Source organism: Hippoglossus hippoglossus, chromosome 16 (genome assembly GCF_009819705.1).
Source record: "Hippoglossus hippoglossus isolate fHipHip1 chromosome 16, fHipHip1.pri, whole genome shotgun sequence".
NCBI lineage: Eukaryota > Metazoa > Chordata > Actinopteri > Pleuronectiformes > Pleuronectidae > Hippoglossus > Hippoglossus hippoglossus.
The window spans coordinates 13,364,629-13,381,338 of record NC_047166.1 but is presented as its reverse complement, the minus strand read 5'-3'; the positions used below and the strand labels follow the sequence as shown (position 1 = coordinate 13,381,338).

The following is a 16,710-nucleotide window of genomic DNA, read 5'->3' as shown; positions in this document are numbered from 1 at the left end:
TTCATGATGAAGGAGGTCATGTGGACTCTTCCGCGTTGGGACCCCTCCCAGAAAGCAAGTACACCAATCAAAAACCAAGCATCAAAAGCCCAGTGAGTGTCTCGCCTTCGCCCTGCACCGCTGTCACCCTGCTGAGCTGCCTCCGCCGTGCTCAGATGGACATGTGATTCCAGTGAGTTACTCTCTCTGCTTCCTGTGAGCTGCAGCGAACTGTCCGGGTTTAGGTGCTGCCGCTCCGCTCCTCTCCTCTCCGGGCTGCTTCCTTCTATGGCGTCCGTCTACAGCGGCTCCCACACCCTGAGCAAGCATGATGTGAACTACAGGATGCACTTCCGAATGATAAACGAGCAGCAGGTCGAGGATATCACCATCGAGTTCTTCTACAGGCCGCACACCATCACCCTGCTGACATGCACGGTGCTCAGTCTGATGTACTTCGCCTTCGCAAGGTACGACGGTCACGCGGCTAGCGATGCTAGCCCGGTTGGGGGGTGGGTGGGGGGGTTAGCACGGTGAGCTAACAGCAGCAGTGATGCTCTGTGAGTCTCCGCTGGGTTTTATCGCAGGAAGCAGGTTTACACGGAGATAACGTCCCCACTCTTAACCTCGTTCACTCTCTCCTGCCATTCATCTTCAACCTCAGCTGATAAAAAAATCTGTTTGTGTCATATAATCCCAGTAGAGGACCACTGCCTCCTCTGCCGATGTTAGCTTCAACCATGCAACCAGCAGGAAAACCTTACGTTTAAATCGCATATGAGCTTTACAAACCACATTTCCTCCTTTTTTTTAAAAAATCTACTGTAATGTCTGTTGTTCGTTCCTATGTGAAACCTGAAGACACGTGAGGCACATTCACATCACTACAGCTGCTAGGGGAACAGAATAACTTCCACATTTGTGACTTGTGTTCACTCTTCCTGCAGAGATGATGGAAACCCTGACAGTAACCTCTGGGTGGGGCTCATCCTGGTCATCTCCTTCTTCCTTGTCATCAGTGTTTTGGCATTTCCAAACGGTTGGTAATAAATATAATAATAAAAAAAAAAGGAAATGGACATATTGTTTTGTTTGGGCAGGTTAACTGGAGGTGCTTCCTTTAAGCAAAGTTCCATTTAGACAGTTTTTACATGAGTCAATATGGGTCTTTTTATGAGAGGAATAAAGTAAACAAAATTAAACAGACTGTAAAAGCTAAATTTGAATACTGGGGGAACTAGTGGTACATTTTTATTTCCACTATTTGTACAGTTCTTACACAGGGATTGTAAACATCTAAACTTATTGTGGATAAAAGAAAAGTGCAAGTGACATGTTACAAATAGTTGATTTGTTTGATGGATGTGTAACATGTGCTTATCTTTCACATCCTGTTCCTCGTTGCAGGCCCATTCACCAGGCCACATCCAGCGATATGGCGAATGGTTTTTGGTGAGTACTTGAGTCTCTGAGAGCAGAAGCGCTGTTGTTTTCCGACCTTAAATTCCCCCCTCTTAATGTCATGTCCTTCTGCTACCCAGGTCTGAGTGTCATCTACTTCCTGTTCCTGGTTTTCATCATCTTCCTCAACTGGCAGCAAGTGAAACAGCTGATGTACTGGTTGGACCAAAACCTGCGCTACGCCAAGAGAGAAGCAGACATAATGGTGAGTGGTTTCGGCTTAAGCAGAAAATGTTTTTTAGATTGATCCACTATCAGGGGATTGTTAATCACTGTAATGAGGCTGTGTGCGCTGCTCTCTGCAGGAATATGCTGTGAACTGCCATGACATCACCTGGGAGAGAATCCTGAGCCATTTTGACATTTTTGCATTCAGCCATTTCTGGGGTTGGGGCATGAAGGCCCTGCTCATTCGAAGCTATGGCCTGTGCTGGACCATCAGTATTACCTGGGAGCTCACTGAGGTACAGAGGCACACATGTTGGCATCACTATATCTCTGTCTGTAACTCCATCTGTCTCTTTCCCTTAATGGAGACATTTTAAGTTCAAATAAGCTGCTGATGTAAGTGGTTAACTGGTGGAATTTGATAAGTTTCAGAATGATTTTGTAAAAAATATTATTAAAGGCTGATCAGTTAACAGGCTTCCCGATATGACGTAGACTCTGATTCCATTCTGTTCTCCTGTCTACATAGCTGTTCTTCATGCATCTGCTGCCTAACTTTGCTGAGTGCTGGTGGGACCAGGTGATTCTGGATATTCTGCTGTGTAATGGAGGGGGCATCTGGCTTGGCATGACTGTGTGTCGCTTTTTGGAGATGAGGACCTACCACTGGGCCAGTATTAAGTACGACCATGCAGTCTGGAAATTAACTACAACTGTGTTAAGATTTTTATCCAGCTACTCAAACAAACTCAGCTGTACGGTTTTCTTTTGTTCTCATTTATAGGTTGTGAAGTATTTGGGTTTATATTGTAAGTCTCATGCATATGATTAACCCCGATTACACCTAGTATCAATACACCCAGTAAATCTAGCCCATATGGTTCTTTATTTTTTGCCCTTCATGCTTTTATTATGTAAGTGCAACAATTTTTTTTTATTGTAAGCTATGAACAGCAGCTTTACTTTTACTTTATTCCTCTTAAATGTGTTTTTAACATCATTGGTAGATCCATGTTAAAATGCGTAAAATCAAAAATAAGTACAACATTAAATATTCATAAATTGTTCTGTAATATGATCCCACTTGTTCATCAGGGACGAATAGACTAAATGATTTAGGGTGGTGGCATTACTTTCATCTGCTTTTGTCTGCTGCACCAACATAATACTAAATCTACCTGCACGCTTTTGAAACCCTTCTCTCGTGCTTTTCTTCCAGGGACATCCACACCACCACAGGGAAGATCAAACGAGCCGCGCTACAGTTCACCCCTGCAAGCTGGACCTACGTACGCTGGCTTGACCCCAAGTCCTCCCTGCAGCGAGTGATGGGCGTCTATCTCTTCATGATCATCTGGCAGGTGGGTCGCTGAGAAATCCTCTCTCGCCATCTCCCGGTGACTAAGTGCTGACTAGTCAGAGATCATCCGATATGCTCTGCGTGCTAAGTCGTGCTTATCTAATTGGCTTCCCCATTGTTGAAATGTAAAACCTCTGTCCTACAGAGATCCATATAATGAATGAGTATCCTGCTGTCTACACGTTAACAGCTAATCCCATAAGAGTAAAAGACAGGCTGGATTACTTGAGGGTATTTCATGGTAATGAGAAAACCATGGATGCAGAACTTGAGTAAGCTCCATTGCACTACACTAGAGAGTCAGCTATGAGTGCCAACAATTCTAGCCGCTGGCTGCCATGGCGATGGAAGCTGGCATTTCTCCAATTTCTGTATGGTGATGAAACAACATTGTAATTCTCTCTCTTCCTCAAAAAGATCCCAAATCTCTTGAGCCTTTTAAAGAGTAATTACCAGTAGTAGAATTAACTGAAGAGAAGGGGACGGCTCTGTTCAGTGTGGTGACAGTTGAGCAGCTCTTTCCTGAGTTCAACCACACAGGCTTCGGGCCAAATGAGTGAATAACACAGTTGCAAGTCTTCCTCTCATTATCTTCCATTGTGGACATGAATGAACAAGGTTGTTGCCAATGTGTTACATCAAGTGTTACTTGCGTTGTAAGATAATCTTTGTGTGTGTGAGTGTCCTAAACTCAACCCAAAGTGCTTTCAACAAGATTGTGTAATAGAATTTATATGCTGTGTATATAACCAGTGAAAGGTTTCATTATGAATACCATAAAACCAAACCAGTCTAACATTATTTTACTGGAAATTACATACATGTGATCAAGAGAGGTCCAGATTTCATTAATAATTTTTCAATGCATCTGCCTATAATGTGTTTACTCACAGCACCCATTTCGACTTGTCGACCACATGTTTAACGAACAGCAACAACATTAATGGCTGCATTCCTTGAAGGTGGGCCTGTTCCAGGGCACTGCTTGCGTCCAAGCCGCCTCACTGGCACGGCTCGCTGGCCCATGTTAATGGAACAGAGCCGTCATTAAAAGTTATTTCCACACCTGCACTTTTCTGCTTCTATGACATCAACATGTCTGTTGTGAAAGAGGTGTTTGAAAATACATGAACACTGCAAAGCAGGGCTCAGACTACAGGAGTTTTAAAAACCTAATACATTTTGAAATCCGAATGCAACACGTACATAGAAAGAATCTTTACAATTCTTATATTCTTCTCTATAAACTTAAACATGCTCACACTACAGATTTAAGAAATTGCTTGGCAGCACCATTAGCTGCTTCGGACTCTCTCTGTCTCTCTCATTGGCTGTTGCCGTTCCACCCAAAGTATGGGTGTAATCATCCTGATGTTTAAATCTTAAATGTTTTTCACATTTGACAATTCATTGGGGCAGCCCGATGATTCCGCAGGCATTTCAGGAGGTTAAGGAACAGCTTTGTGTCACACCACAAGATAATTTGGGGACGAACATCAGAACCAAGGTTCCAGACCCGATTTCTGTTTCGATTCTCTGGGTTAAATTGGCCAGAAATTCCTGTAGTCTGAGCCCAGCTTAGGTCACTGTGCACCGCGGAATGTTCTCGATTATCCAAGTTAGTCATCTGACTATATATAGCTTAGCTTTAGTTTTACATGACGGAAGACAAAAAGCCCCTAAAACAAGTCAAGAATCAGCAGGGAAAATAATGCTCATCTTTGGTGTGCTGGACCTCATCCACACAATAAAACATATTTAATATTATTAATTGCATAAAAGATATGTAATATTGTTTGACTGTGTCTAAAAAGGCAAAACAATTTAACTCTAAATGACAGTAATATCTCTTCTCCTGCCAATAATAAACCATACATTAAGTTTTTTCATAGCTTTTAAACATTATCTTCTCTCTGTTGTATTTTTTTTGTTCACAGCTAACAGAGTTGAACACATTCTTCCTCAAGCACATCTTTGTGTTTCCTGCGTGCCATGCTCTCAGCTGGTGTCGAATCTTGTTCGTCGGTATCATCACAGCTCCAACAGTCAGGTAGGAACACAATTTTATCAGCAGGGAACCGCTCCCTATAGAAACTGTTGATGTGACATTTTTTAAGATGAAGTATATTGATTCCTGCTTGTATCCAGTTCCTTGTTTTGACAGTTTGAGAAAACTGTCAGTCAGTCAAACAGCAAGTGAAATGTGTTTACACTGTGTTTGCACTGTTTGTTTTTGCTTTAGGCAGTATTATGCGTACCTGACCGACACACAATGCAAGAGAGTTGGGACCCAGTGTTGGGTGTTTGGGTGAGTGAAACCTATTGTAAAGTGCATATTTGTGTGTGAACTGTAGTTCACCTGTGTATCCATACAGTTTGTTTTCCAGTTAATTTATAGTTTTCTGCAGACGAGTCGACGGTTTCAGTTGTGTGTGTCTGTTTTGTCCTCCCTTCATTTCACAGGGCCATTGCTTTCCTGGAGGCCTTGGCCTGCATTAAGTTTGGACAGGAATTGTTCTCAAAAACACAGATCCTCTATGTGATCCTCTGGCTAGTGTGTTTGGTAAGATCAGAATTCCACATGTTTCTGTATCAGAGGGATTTCCTGCTGTCTTCTGTAGCTCATCACGCTTTATGCTTTAATGCATCAAACCTTGAGCCTTAACTTTGCCACCAACACACTGTCATTTTTAGTTAGTGCTGTTAGTTATTGTCCATGAATCATTAACCAGCTTCTGTTATGGTTTATCTGTTTCCAGGCCTTCATTACATTCCTGTGCCTGTTTGTAATGGTGTGGTATGCAGAAAATTATGGTCCAAGAGGAAAGGTATGTCTATATGTGTCTTTGGCCTTGTTAAGTCTCGCATATAGGTGATTACATTTTGTCCTGGAAAATGTTTGTTTATAAGGAACTAGTCAGTCCTTGTGTTTGTTTAAAACTCTGAAGGTTTACACACGTGCACCTGTTCTCCTTGTGATGTAAATGTGAAAGCTATTTAACATGTTGTTCTCATGTCTGAATAAGCACCAATGTTATGTAAAAGTCACCACAGCGACTTTACTATGTTCTACCAAGCATTATAACTAGGAAAGATGGCTCTCTTCATTTTTAAACTTGTGGTGCAGACTAAAAAAAGACCAAATCAACAATTCCAATAATAATCAAACCAGCTGCTGTTCCATATTTTTATCCAAACCAAGTCCATGGACAAACTGTACACTTTCCAAACAGAATTAATGTGACTGTCAGCCAGTAGAAAGTAATTTGACCTTCATTTAATCAGGATGGTCCCATTGCGATACAGGATCTCTTCTGCTGTGGGGTCATGGTCAAGAGGGGCAGCAATGAAGTAATAGTTTCAAATATAGATGCAAGCAGATAATGGCAAAAAACACAGAACATAAATAAATAACAATAATATAATAATAAACAGAACATTCAGCTAATGTATGTTTAATTGACAAAAAGCTCAAACCATGATCTAACATGTGCCACGCCTAAAGAGTCAGCTGGCTTTGCTCCTGAGGAATCTCAGACAATATTAACTCTGAGTCCCATTCCCTGAAATGTTTGCTGGGCTCAGTTACTTTTTCTATGTTCCCTGTCAAGTTAATGGTATGTGTGAGTGTGTGTCATGTGTCTGAACCTCCTCTCATCTCTCAGTGCTTCTCAGAATGCGACGACGGTAATTACACAGAATATGATGACCATGTGTCAGAAGAATTTAAAGGTACAGTGTCTTTACTGGTCATTTATTAACCATATAAAAATTCTCAGTCTGACACTGTAAATGCACACAGTTCACTTAAATCTTTTTATAAACTAAATATTATGGGATCATCATATTTTAGGAGAGACGGAGTTGGATGAAGACACCCCTACAACCAGATGGAGAGGGAAGGACTCAGAGACCAAATCCACCAACGGCCTGGACGGCCAGTAAGAGCCAGAAGGTGGCGGGTGACTCTTAAACTCACCCCGAGGAGCCAGGTGTGAAGGATCACGGGTTGACTAGGGGGTGAAAGATATTACCACGCCCTGGTATTATTGAAGTCTAGAACCCACCCACCCCCCCCCCCCCCCCCCCCCCACCCCCCCCACCCCCCCCACCTATAGTAGAGCGAGCGGAGACAGCAGGGACTAAGTGGATGACCAGGTCCATGTAGTGTAATTAGGGGTGTTCTGAGGGTTGGGCTACAGAGATGCACACTAAACCGTGTGCTGTAGTACTACAAGCTCCTAAATCACTGATCACAGGTTTGTGTATTTGTGTGAGGAGAGTGAGAAACAGTGGATGTTTTGGTGTGTGAGAGAGAAAGAGGTGGCAATAAAAAGAGCCGATCCTAGATGTGACTGCATGCATCATAGTAGCTGATAAACTATAATTTTCAAACATTTATCCTACAATATATCAAATACATACAGTATATCAGTGATGGTTAATGTGCATTTGACTGGTTTATACACCAGCCTTAACTCCAGTATGTTGGTTCAACACATTTCAATGTTAAAAGCCATTTTGTGGAATTTATCACGTTAATTGGAGCCTCTATGTTTATAGCACAGAAAGGCTTAAAAGTCTTTTTTTTATTAGTACCTGTCACAGATTGTCTATTATTGTACATCCTAGGTGTTCACATTTGTTTTGTGTTTTTTTTTTTAACTTGAATGTGGACAGGATTTCAATGCAGGACGGCTTTAGCTTTGATCAGATCATCGTCTGAGTTTTGCGTTCGACCTGGAACAAAGCGAAGCACACAGTTTAAGCACTTTTCAGAATGTTATCTTGGAGATACTGTACTGTTTGAATATTTTGTGAATCGTTGTGACCTTGAGTGATTTATACTCTCTCTCTCCCTGTCCATCTGTGGCTGCTATATATTTTTTTTTTTTCACTGTACTGAAAAAGGTGGGCAATTATTCAAAATCCCTGCATGTGTTGTCTGGCTCCTCCTGTTGTGTGCGTGTGCTTTTGTTCTACTGTCGACCTGCTTGTCATTGAATTTGGTGCATTTTCATGGCTCCCAAATTATTTCACTTGTTTTAGTAAGGAAATGTTTAGAATAGTCAACACATGGTTGTATCACACCACACATCAGGATGCCAGTATTGTTCTTCTTATGTCTTTCTCTGTACTTGTAACATTTTAATTCACCCATTGTGCCTGTTTGCATGGTCTTTTTTTTTATCTAAACTTTTCTGTTTCTATCAAGACTGCACTTGGGCTTTTTGTGTTCAATTCCACTGCCCTCATTATAGCATCTCAGTACAGATATATCCCTCATAGTCCTTGACAATCCAGACGTTGACCTCTGTGGAACGGACCATGTCTCTGGATTTCAAATGTCATTTGCCAAAAAAAACAAATCTGCTGAAAATGACTTGTGCTGTTCTTTTTCACTGTGAAATAATGAAACATATTAAAATATTTTACATCTCCTATTAAATTGTTACTGTTGAAAGGATCGTCCCTAATTTCTATGTATTATGTTGTGGGACCGTCCGTCCGCCCATCCCCTTCTTGTGAAAGCAATATCTCAAGACCCCCTGATTTCCTCAAATTTTGTATTTATTTGTTCAGTTGAGGAACACGCATAAGCACCTTCATTACATCAGACACAAACATTTACTTGGACTTGGATGACCTGATAAGAATTTGGGGGTCAAGGTCACTGTGACCTCACGAAACCTTATTTTGCCTCGTAAAGCTTTATCTAAAGAATTTAAGATTCTTGGGAATTTTGTTTAATTTGGCACAAATGTTCACTTAGACTCAAGGATTAACTGATTTGGTTTGGCTGGTCAAAAGGTCAAGGTCATAGTGGCCTCACAAGCCATGTTTTTGGCCTCTTGAACATGACATCTCAAGTCTGCCCTCACGGAATCTCTTCAAATTTTGACCAGTTGCCACTTGGACTCACAGATTACCTGATTAGGTTTAAGGGGTCAAAGGCCATTGTGACCTCATGAGTCTGCCATTTGTTTTATGTAAATCTAAACTTCAGTGGTCGCAGGAGACCTACAACTGCAGGGAGGTCATTCTAATTTGGTGTTTACACCTCACTTTCAACAGTAAAAGTTTTTTATTACTCATTTAACAAATTCTTCATGAACTGGCTATCACGTCCACACAAGTAGGGGCCACTCTGTGCACTCAACAATAGGGAATCATGAATGACCTTGCTCGACCCTTAAAGAGCACCATGCTGCAGCGGAGCAGTGCCAGATTGGCTGACTCAAACGCTGCCCGGCTCGGATCAGATTACACTACATCTGCACACCCTGAAACTCAGAGACTGAAATAGCTTCATCATGCTGACCTACAGCAACCTGTATTTCAAGAGACACTTGATGTTCCCTTTCGAAAAAAGTCAGATAGTGCAAAACATGAAGAGTAGTAGCAGAGGTACAGCTAGAAATTCAGTCTCCTGGAAGAAAGTCCTTGAAATAACCACATGTATCCCCTCACAGTGAGTATTAAGGCGTGGCACCGTGTAACACCTGTTGGAGATACTCGCTTTGAAATCTAGCCACATAGCTTTCTATTTTAATACTTCATATGCGTTTAAAAAAAGGAATGCTGTCTGCTGAATGTGCTCTAAGGAGGCTGTCCTTTCCAAAATATAGGATCTGTAACCACTCAACCTCTCCAGCTTGTCTCGTGTCTAATTTGATTTCCAAAGGAGGGCAGCAGAGAGCCTCAGTGCTGTAAATGCAAAAATGTCACGTGACTTTCTGGGCCTAAAGCTCAGGACATGAGTGCGTGTGCTTTATTCCCTCTCTGTTCATCATTCGCTCCATTTCTCTTAAATTATCAGTCTTTTTTTTTTGTCTTTTAGTTTCCTAAACCTCTGGCTGCCTGCCTCAGCTGAGTGATCGCTCTGTGACCTTGGAGGTATTTCAGTCATGGCTGTGAATCGTGGTCCCGGACGTTGTGGCAGCCTGAGTCCTGAGGGCATCCTGAGAGAGGCTCAGATCAATTTGCTGGAGTGTAAAGTCTGCTTCGAGAAGTTCAGCAGCCAGCAGAGAGAACGCAGACCACGGAACCTTTCCTGTGGCCATGTACTGTGTCTGGAATGCATCACAGCTCTGTCCCACCCTCTCCTGAGGAAGCTGGAGTGCCCGTTTTGTCGACAGATGTGCAGTGTTGACAGCACCTCCCACTGCCAGGCTATTTGTGACCTCCAGGAGCTGCTGTTGTCCCGGAGTCCCAGATCCTCTGCTCCTCCTCACAGGGCGACAGGGGGATTTAAGTCGGCTGCAGGACTGACATCCTCAGCCCTGCACCTCCACTCAGCTTTTGGTGGCTGGGGGACTCTCATCAACCCCACTGGGATAGCTGTTTTAGGGTCCTCAGGGACAATAGTGGTGGTCCATGATGGAGAGAAGAGGGTGGTGGTGTTTAGCCCACAGGGCAAACTGCTGAACAGTTTTGGGCGAAGAGGACAAGCCAGTGGAGAGCTCTGGTACCCAGTGGATGTGGCGGTGACTCCCTGTGGTTACGTGGTGGTGACTGATGCAGGGGACAAAGCTGTGAAGATTTTCACCTCCAGAGGGAACCACGTGTTGACGGTCAGGGATTCCTTCCAGGTGCCCTGGGGTGTGGGCACAGACGGCGATGGGCACCTCCTGGTCACAGACATCCAGGCAGGCGCGCTGTTCCATGTCAAAGTGGACTATACTCGTGGTGTTGTTCTGGAGCATCGTACGGCCATTTCTGAGCTCCAGCAGCCAAAAGCAGTGGCCTGCTGTCCAGTGACAGGGAACACTGCGGTGATGGAGCATTTAACCGACCACACACCTCCACCAGTGAGGCAACAACACACAAGGCTGAAAGTGTTCAACAAAGACTTCCACCTGCTCCATCAGACAGACACTTTCAGCCTGACTCTGCAGTCCACAGTCAGGCTGAACATGTCAGGTGTGGTGTTCGACGCAGATGGAGATGTGCTGGTAACTGACTGTAAACAGGGGATGGTTTGGAGTCTGGGGAAGCTGCAGAATGGCCCGGTCCTCACTCCTCTTGTGGGGGACCACCTGATCCGCCCAGTCGGCCTGGTGACACTGGACAACATGCTCATCATTCTGGACAGTGGAGAGCATGCAGTCAAGATTTATATGGTCAAATCTGACACTGGATCCACGACAAAGCTCATGTGTGAACAGGCCTAGAGTGTGTGAAATGTAGCTTAACATTTTATTGTATTACTAAGTGATGAGGCAATAGCATTTCTAAATAATAGCAAAGATTTACATTGAAAAAAACCTTTGTATTAAAAATGAAAAATGTGAATATACTGGGTGCTATAGCCTGTGTCAAAGTAATGTTTGTGTCATGTTGTTATTGTTCCAGCTTTTGAAACTGCACAAAGTACACATACATACATTGATTTCCCCAACATTATTATATTTCTATACCTGTATGATCTTGCAGATTTCTTGTGAAATACACTTTCACCTTTCTTCCAGTCAAACAATCTGAAGAAAACAGAAATCACCTGAAAAATGCTCGTCATTTATGTCTACAAGGCCACAAAGGGTAGACAAATTCCTTAATTTTAGGATAAAATTATAGAGAATAAAGGGAAATAAAATTTAAAAAAAAAGAAGCCAACACAAATATATACATTAAATCTAAAGAAACAAAAAATAAGGAACAAAATAAATAAATAAAGGGAACTCCTGCCATAGGTGCTGCAGAGAGAGAGATGATGTCATCTTTATAGACTCTGTTAATTTAAGTCTTTCAATAAACCTCTAAATATCTCTCTCTCTCTCACTCTCTCTCTCTCTCTCTCTCTCTCTCTCTCTCTCTCACTCTCTCTCTCTCTCTCTCTCTATTACAGCACTAAGAACAATGTGGAAAAGTTTGAGTGTGTGTGGAGCTGCGGGAAGGTGTTGTGCTCTGTGAAAGATGGAGAACTGGTTTATGGAAGAGAAATCATGTAAATATTTGTTGGTGTTTGTGTGTAAACGAGAAACAACAAGGATTAAATAAAGAGGGATGACAAAAATCAAATATATGTCTCTCTCTCTCTCTCTCTTTCTCTCTCTATGTCTGTCTGTCTCTCTCTCTATGTCTGTCTGTCTCTCTCTCTATCTCTCACTCTCTCTATGTCTGTCTGTCTCTCTCTCTATGTCTGTCTGTCGCTATCTCTCTCTCTCTCTCTCTCTCTCTCTATGTCTGTCTGTCTGTCTCTCACTGTCTCTCTCTCTCTCTATCTCTCACTCTCTCTATGTCTGTCTGTCTGTCTGTCTGTCTCTCTCTCTCTCTCTCTCTCTCTCTCTCTCTCTCTCTCTCTCTCTCTCTCTCTCTCCCTCTCTCTCTCTCTCTCCCTCTCTCTCTCTCACCCCCACCCTCTCTCTCTCTCTCTCTCTCTCTCCCCCCCCACCCTCTCTCTCTCTCTCCCCCCCTCCCTCTCTCTCTCTCTCTCTCTCTCTCGGTCAGAGCAGCAGCCGCAGCAGCAGCAACAGTCGAGCTCCCAGCGGAGGAAGATGGCGGTGGAGATGCTGCCTGAGCCTGCAGCAGGATACTGGATCTGTACGAGAGGCAAACCCAGGCTGGATTTAACGGAAGATAAATGAACATGTTCCGGTGTCTCCTCCCCGGGCTCTGGACTCTTTTCGGGGCCGTCTGAGTAGAGTCTGCTGCCCTGGTTTTCCGGCACAAACCCGGGTTTCTCGTCGGGGGGATTCACGGACTAGACTCTCGGCGGCTCGCAGACAGACGGGACAGGGTGGGAGTGACGAAAGTGGACGAAAATGTCGGACACCAAGGTAAAAGTTGCAGTGAGAGTCCGGCCCATGAACCGCAGGGGTGAGTGTTCACACGACGCTTCTTCCACCATTAAAAAAAAACAAAAAACTTTTCATTCCTTTCTCCGTTAGCTGCGTTGAGCCCCGAGCTGCGTCTGGGGCCAGTGTGTGGTTTCACAGGCAGAGATTTGGGGCTTTTTTTTCACACCCCCGCGCTCTGCTTTTACTTTTCCCCCAACAAACTTCTCTCTGCAGAAATTGAGCTGAACACAAAATGTGTCGTGGACATGGAGGACAACCAAACTGTTCTTCACCCGCCGCCCTCCAATGCAAAAGGAGAGAACAGGTAAACAAAGCTGAAACTCTGCCCGCAGCCGATACATGCTAACATGTCAGAAACACACATGTTTCAGTGAGAGCACTGCGGCTCCGTCATCTGGAGCTCCGGGTGTCTGCAGTGGGTGAAATGTCAGAACAATGCAGAGTGCACTCTCTCATAACCTCATTGTCACACCCTGCTTGTTATACACTTGCAATAACATGCAGTGTTGTATCTGTTTATTTATTATTAAGATCAATATTTTCTTATGTGTCTGTATCGATAATTATCACGATATATGTCACATCATTATTTTAAATTTGTTTAAAGGCTAATATTTGCTCCTGAGTTCTTTATGAGCATAACATGACTAAACATTTTACAAATTTGAGGTAGATCAATGACGTTTTACATCTCCTCACTTTGTTTGCACAATGCTTAAGCAGTATATATATATTGGACTTTTTCTGATATTGCTATTGATGAAAATCATATTGCGATAATTATTGATATGGTTTTATCGCCCATCCCTGAAAACACATGGTCCTAACACACCGATGAGTAAACCTGTAGGGAGGGGCAATGTGGCCAAATGTGATATCAAGATCAATACTTTCACCTCAGTCCATATCAATAATTATCATGAAAAATGTCACATTATTATTTCAAATAGTTTAAATACTGATCTTTGACCCTGAGTGAAGGTTTAAACTTGTCCTTATGGACAGAGAAAGACAAACACTTGCAAAACAGACAATGACACAGATATTTCTTGGACTTTTTCTATATTGCTATTGATGAAAGTGATATCGTGATAATTATTGATATTGTTTTATCGCCCAGGCCAATATAAGGAAACCGTTACTTGAATTCAAACCAAACACTTTCTCTAGTAAACGAATGCAGTGTACACAAAGGAACAGGACGTGGTATCTGTTGCTCACCTGCCTGCCACATGATATTCTGTTATGTAATTCATGTGAACTTTCCAACACTAATCACCTCAGCGTTATAGTAATAGAAACAGTGCTCTGCATATTTTGGGTATCAGATGTGGAGTTTCAAGAGGCGGCTGAGAATGCCCGACACACGAAGACGCCTCCTAGACAGGAGAGATTAATGTGGAGCCTCAGGGTATTTACCGTAAATCTCCCGCAGTCAGGACTCATTTGAATAATGTGGCGTTCCAAGTGGAGTAAGACCACACCAGGGCTGCTTTTAAAATGGAAAGGATGCTGCTCACTTCATTGTGGCACACAAAAAGTCGGAGAAAAAAAAGCATCCTCTCAATGTTTTTACTGTCTGGCCTGCGCACAGTGAGCTGCGGTGTCTGCCGTCTGTGACATGCTGACATGCTTTCCGACTGCAACAGAGGGGGATGTCTGGAGTCGCACAACATGTAGGCTAATGATGGCTGCGTGCTTGTGAAGTCATTCTTCAAAATGCCAGGCCTGTTAGCAACTGTCAGAGATCGGTTTCCCCCATCGATCGTACTTGAGGCAGTTTTCTACATTTTCGCGCTTGGTTTGTTTGCGCTCCTCTGCTGTTGGTATCACACATGATTAGACAGCTGACCTCATTATCCACAAGAGCAAGTAACTGTAAAAGAATGCTCATTTAGGGGAAAACCCCGAATCCACTTGTTTTAAATTTGTTCATTTATCAGTCAAAATGTCCTTTCTGATGAATTCAAATGAACAAACAACTCCTCAGGGTGCAGTACAAGTCCACATTGTGTCTGCTCAAAATTAATTCGAAGTAAATGGAGCAGCTAGCCACCGTCAAGGCTTTTTCCCATGCCCCCGATCCAGACCTGTTAAAGAGTAACACTTTCTCTGCTGTTTCAGTATTAAACAGTATCGAGCTCACTCGCCCGGCAGCTCTGGTCCGCGCATTAACCTGCATTTAGGGTTATTATAGGAACAGAAATTGCCACACAATGGCGGCGTTCCTGGCAATTAAACAAGCCGCGCTCATTGCTAACATATGTGGATACAGGATACAGGACAACACAACAAAACACTGTTGTGGGTGGGAGGTCAGAGGAGCGACAACGCTGCCATGTTGTTGAGTGAGACACAAACATATTTCTCATTTTTATACAGCAGAAGTTTCCATATCAGATGTAGATATCATGTCTGTCGTGCAAAGGATTCCCGTCGTGGCCTAAAGTACATCAAGTAACTGTGCAGTGACCTTGTTTTTACTATGTCAGATTTCTTTTCTATAGTGTAGTCCAGGCACATAATTACTTGTTAACATTTCAGTGCCGTGTGTGTTTTGGGTCTCTGTGTTTAGGCTGCCATGGTTTTCTGCAACCATATAATTTTCCTCTCGGCTGCTTGCGGAGCCACATGAGGGGATACCCTGAAAGACTCTGCCTTATTTTGAAGACACCTGTTCCTGTGTGTTGGAAATGTGTCAGATTTAGTGGGTATTAACGTGCCAAATATGGCTGCGGGGGCCAAGATCCTGGGAACCGTGCTTCTCTCTCATGAGAAGCACGTCCTCAGAAAGGGAACAGCAATAAATGTTTTTGTGTAGACACGTGAAATGAACAGAAATCCTGTTAATTTCTCAGGCTGTAGATTTTATAATACCGGATAGTTTAGATCTAAGCAAACGTGTTTTTAACCCTGATAGTTTACCTCGATGACAAAAAGTCTCTAGTGAGGGGAATTGAACCAGTACCTTTTTGGTAGTCATTAATTAATTGCCTAGATTTCCCCTGGGATCAATAAAGTATCTATCTAAGAACTTTCCAGGTCGCTGTGTTTTGATCAGGTTTCGCTCAGACCACACAGCACAAAAACATGTAAGTCACGTAAAGAATTTGAAGAAATATAATGGATTTTCTTTTGGCTAAGCCTCATTCTTTGCACCGGCGAGCATTATAGCGACACTCGTGATCCCCCCCCCCCACCACCACCCCATCACTCCTTCCCCCCTGGCTCCTATTTTCCCTGAGAAATGAACGATAATCTTGGCGGTGGGCAAAATGAAACATGGATTTTGACTCCAGGGCGACAGGTTTAAGTTTCCCGAGGTTCATCTTTCATCTGCCTATTAAGCTTGCACGAATGGCATATTTGAAACGGGAATCTGGGAAAGTGGTTTTGTTTTCACGCGCCAGTCTGCTCTCCTCTGGGGTTTAGACACAATGAAGGTGGGGGGTGGAGAGGCAGGAGAAATACCTGAGGCTGCTGTCTGCACGGGGGAATGAGCCTTTGAGCATCGTGACAAGAAAATACCCTGCGACTCACACAATGGGGCCATATTACATCTATCATGCCCCAGCCTGTCCCTCAACGTGTAACATTTGAATAGAGGGCCAGCGAGTCTAGCCCTATCTTACTCATGCAAACCTTCTATATTTCAATCTAGAGTCATTTGCAAAGTCCAAAGCTAATCACAATTAGCTTTGTAGAGTGATACACTGGAGTCTGGTTTGTGCCCGAGGAAGGTGCTTATCTTTCCTCTTTTTTTCATTGTAGCTCTACTACGAACTAAATATTTGTCTTTGCACAGATGAAAATACCCCTTTAATTTTCTCCCCTCCATGCTTCTGTAGCTCTGCAGTCCAGCGTTTCAAGACGATCAGTGGAACCATGCCTCTGTGTAATGCTGTCCGTAACCAAGCTTGTAATTTCCACTCTAATCTTGCT

At 43.2% G+C, this 16,710-nt stretch overlaps 3 protein-coding genes across 13 annotated transcripts in view; all 3 read left to right on the top strand.

Annotated features, from left to right (window-relative positions):
• The first annotated feature begins 80 nt into the window (after positions 1 to 80).
• Positions 81 to 7,043, top strand: ptdss1a (phosphatidylserine synthase 1a). Its single transcript, XM_034610214.1, has 13 exons — positions 81 to 449; positions 927 to 1,018; positions 1,387 to 1,431; positions 1,521 to 1,645; positions 1,746 to 1,904; positions 2,138 to 2,289; positions 2,828 to 2,969; positions 4,906 to 5,018; positions 5,211 to 5,276; positions 5,432 to 5,531; positions 5,728 to 5,796; positions 6,634 to 6,700; positions 6,822 to 7,043. Exons 1-13 carry the CDS (start codon positions 268 to 270, stop codon positions 6,911 to 6,913), a joined length of 1,404 nt encoding a protein of 467 aa, XP_034466105.1. The 5' UTR covers positions 81 to 267; the 3' UTR covers positions 6,914 to 7,043.
• A 2,629-nt stretch (positions 7,044 to 9,672) lies between these two features.
• Positions 9,673 to 11,225, top strand: LOC117776354 (E3 ubiquitin-protein ligase NHLRC1-like). Its single transcript, XM_034610216.1, has one exon. It carries the CDS (start codon positions 9,877 to 9,879, stop codon positions 11,140 to 11,142), a length of 1,266 nt encoding a protein of 421 aa, XP_034466107.1. The 5' UTR covers positions 9,673 to 9,876; the 3' UTR covers positions 11,143 to 11,225.
• Positions 11,226 to 12,412: 1,187 nt separating this feature from the next.
• The window catches only part of kif13a (kinesin family member 13A), a 37,102-nt gene continuing 32,804 nt past the window's right edge, over positions 12,413 to 16,710 (top strand). For 10 of the 11 annotated variants that reach the window (XM_034610176.1, XM_034610173.1, XM_034610174.1 and 7 more), the window contains exons 1-2: positions 12,415 to 12,787; positions 12,982 to 13,072. In XM_034610176.1, coding sequence (XP_034466067.1) covers positions 12,733 to 12,787; positions 12,982 to 13,072 — 146 coding nt within the window. In that variant the 5' untranslated portion in view covers positions 12,415 to 12,732. Of the gene's footprint in view, positions 12,788 to 12,981; positions 13,073 to 16,710 lie in introns of all 11 variants that reach the window. The other variant, XM_034610181.1, reaches the window with a different exon arrangement.

Excerpts from the sequence above, each read along its gene's own strand:
- ptdss1a (XM_034610214.1), top strand. The coding sequence starts at position 268 with ATGGCGTCCGTCTACAGCGGCTCCCACACCCTGAGCAAGCATGATGTG. Across the intron at positions 2,970-4,905 it reads TCTTCATGATCATCTGGCAG|CTAACAGAGTTGAACACATT; the intron begins GTGGGTCGCTGA and ends TTTTGTTCACAG. Across the intron at positions 5,019-5,210 it reads ATCACAGCTCCAACAGTCAG|GCAGTATTATGCGTACCTGA; the intron begins GTAGGAACACAA and ends TTTTTGCTTTAG.
- LOC117776354 (XM_034610216.1), top strand. The coding sequence starts at position 9,877 with ATGGCTGTGAATCGTGGTCCCGGACGTTGTGGCAGCCTGAGTCCTGAG.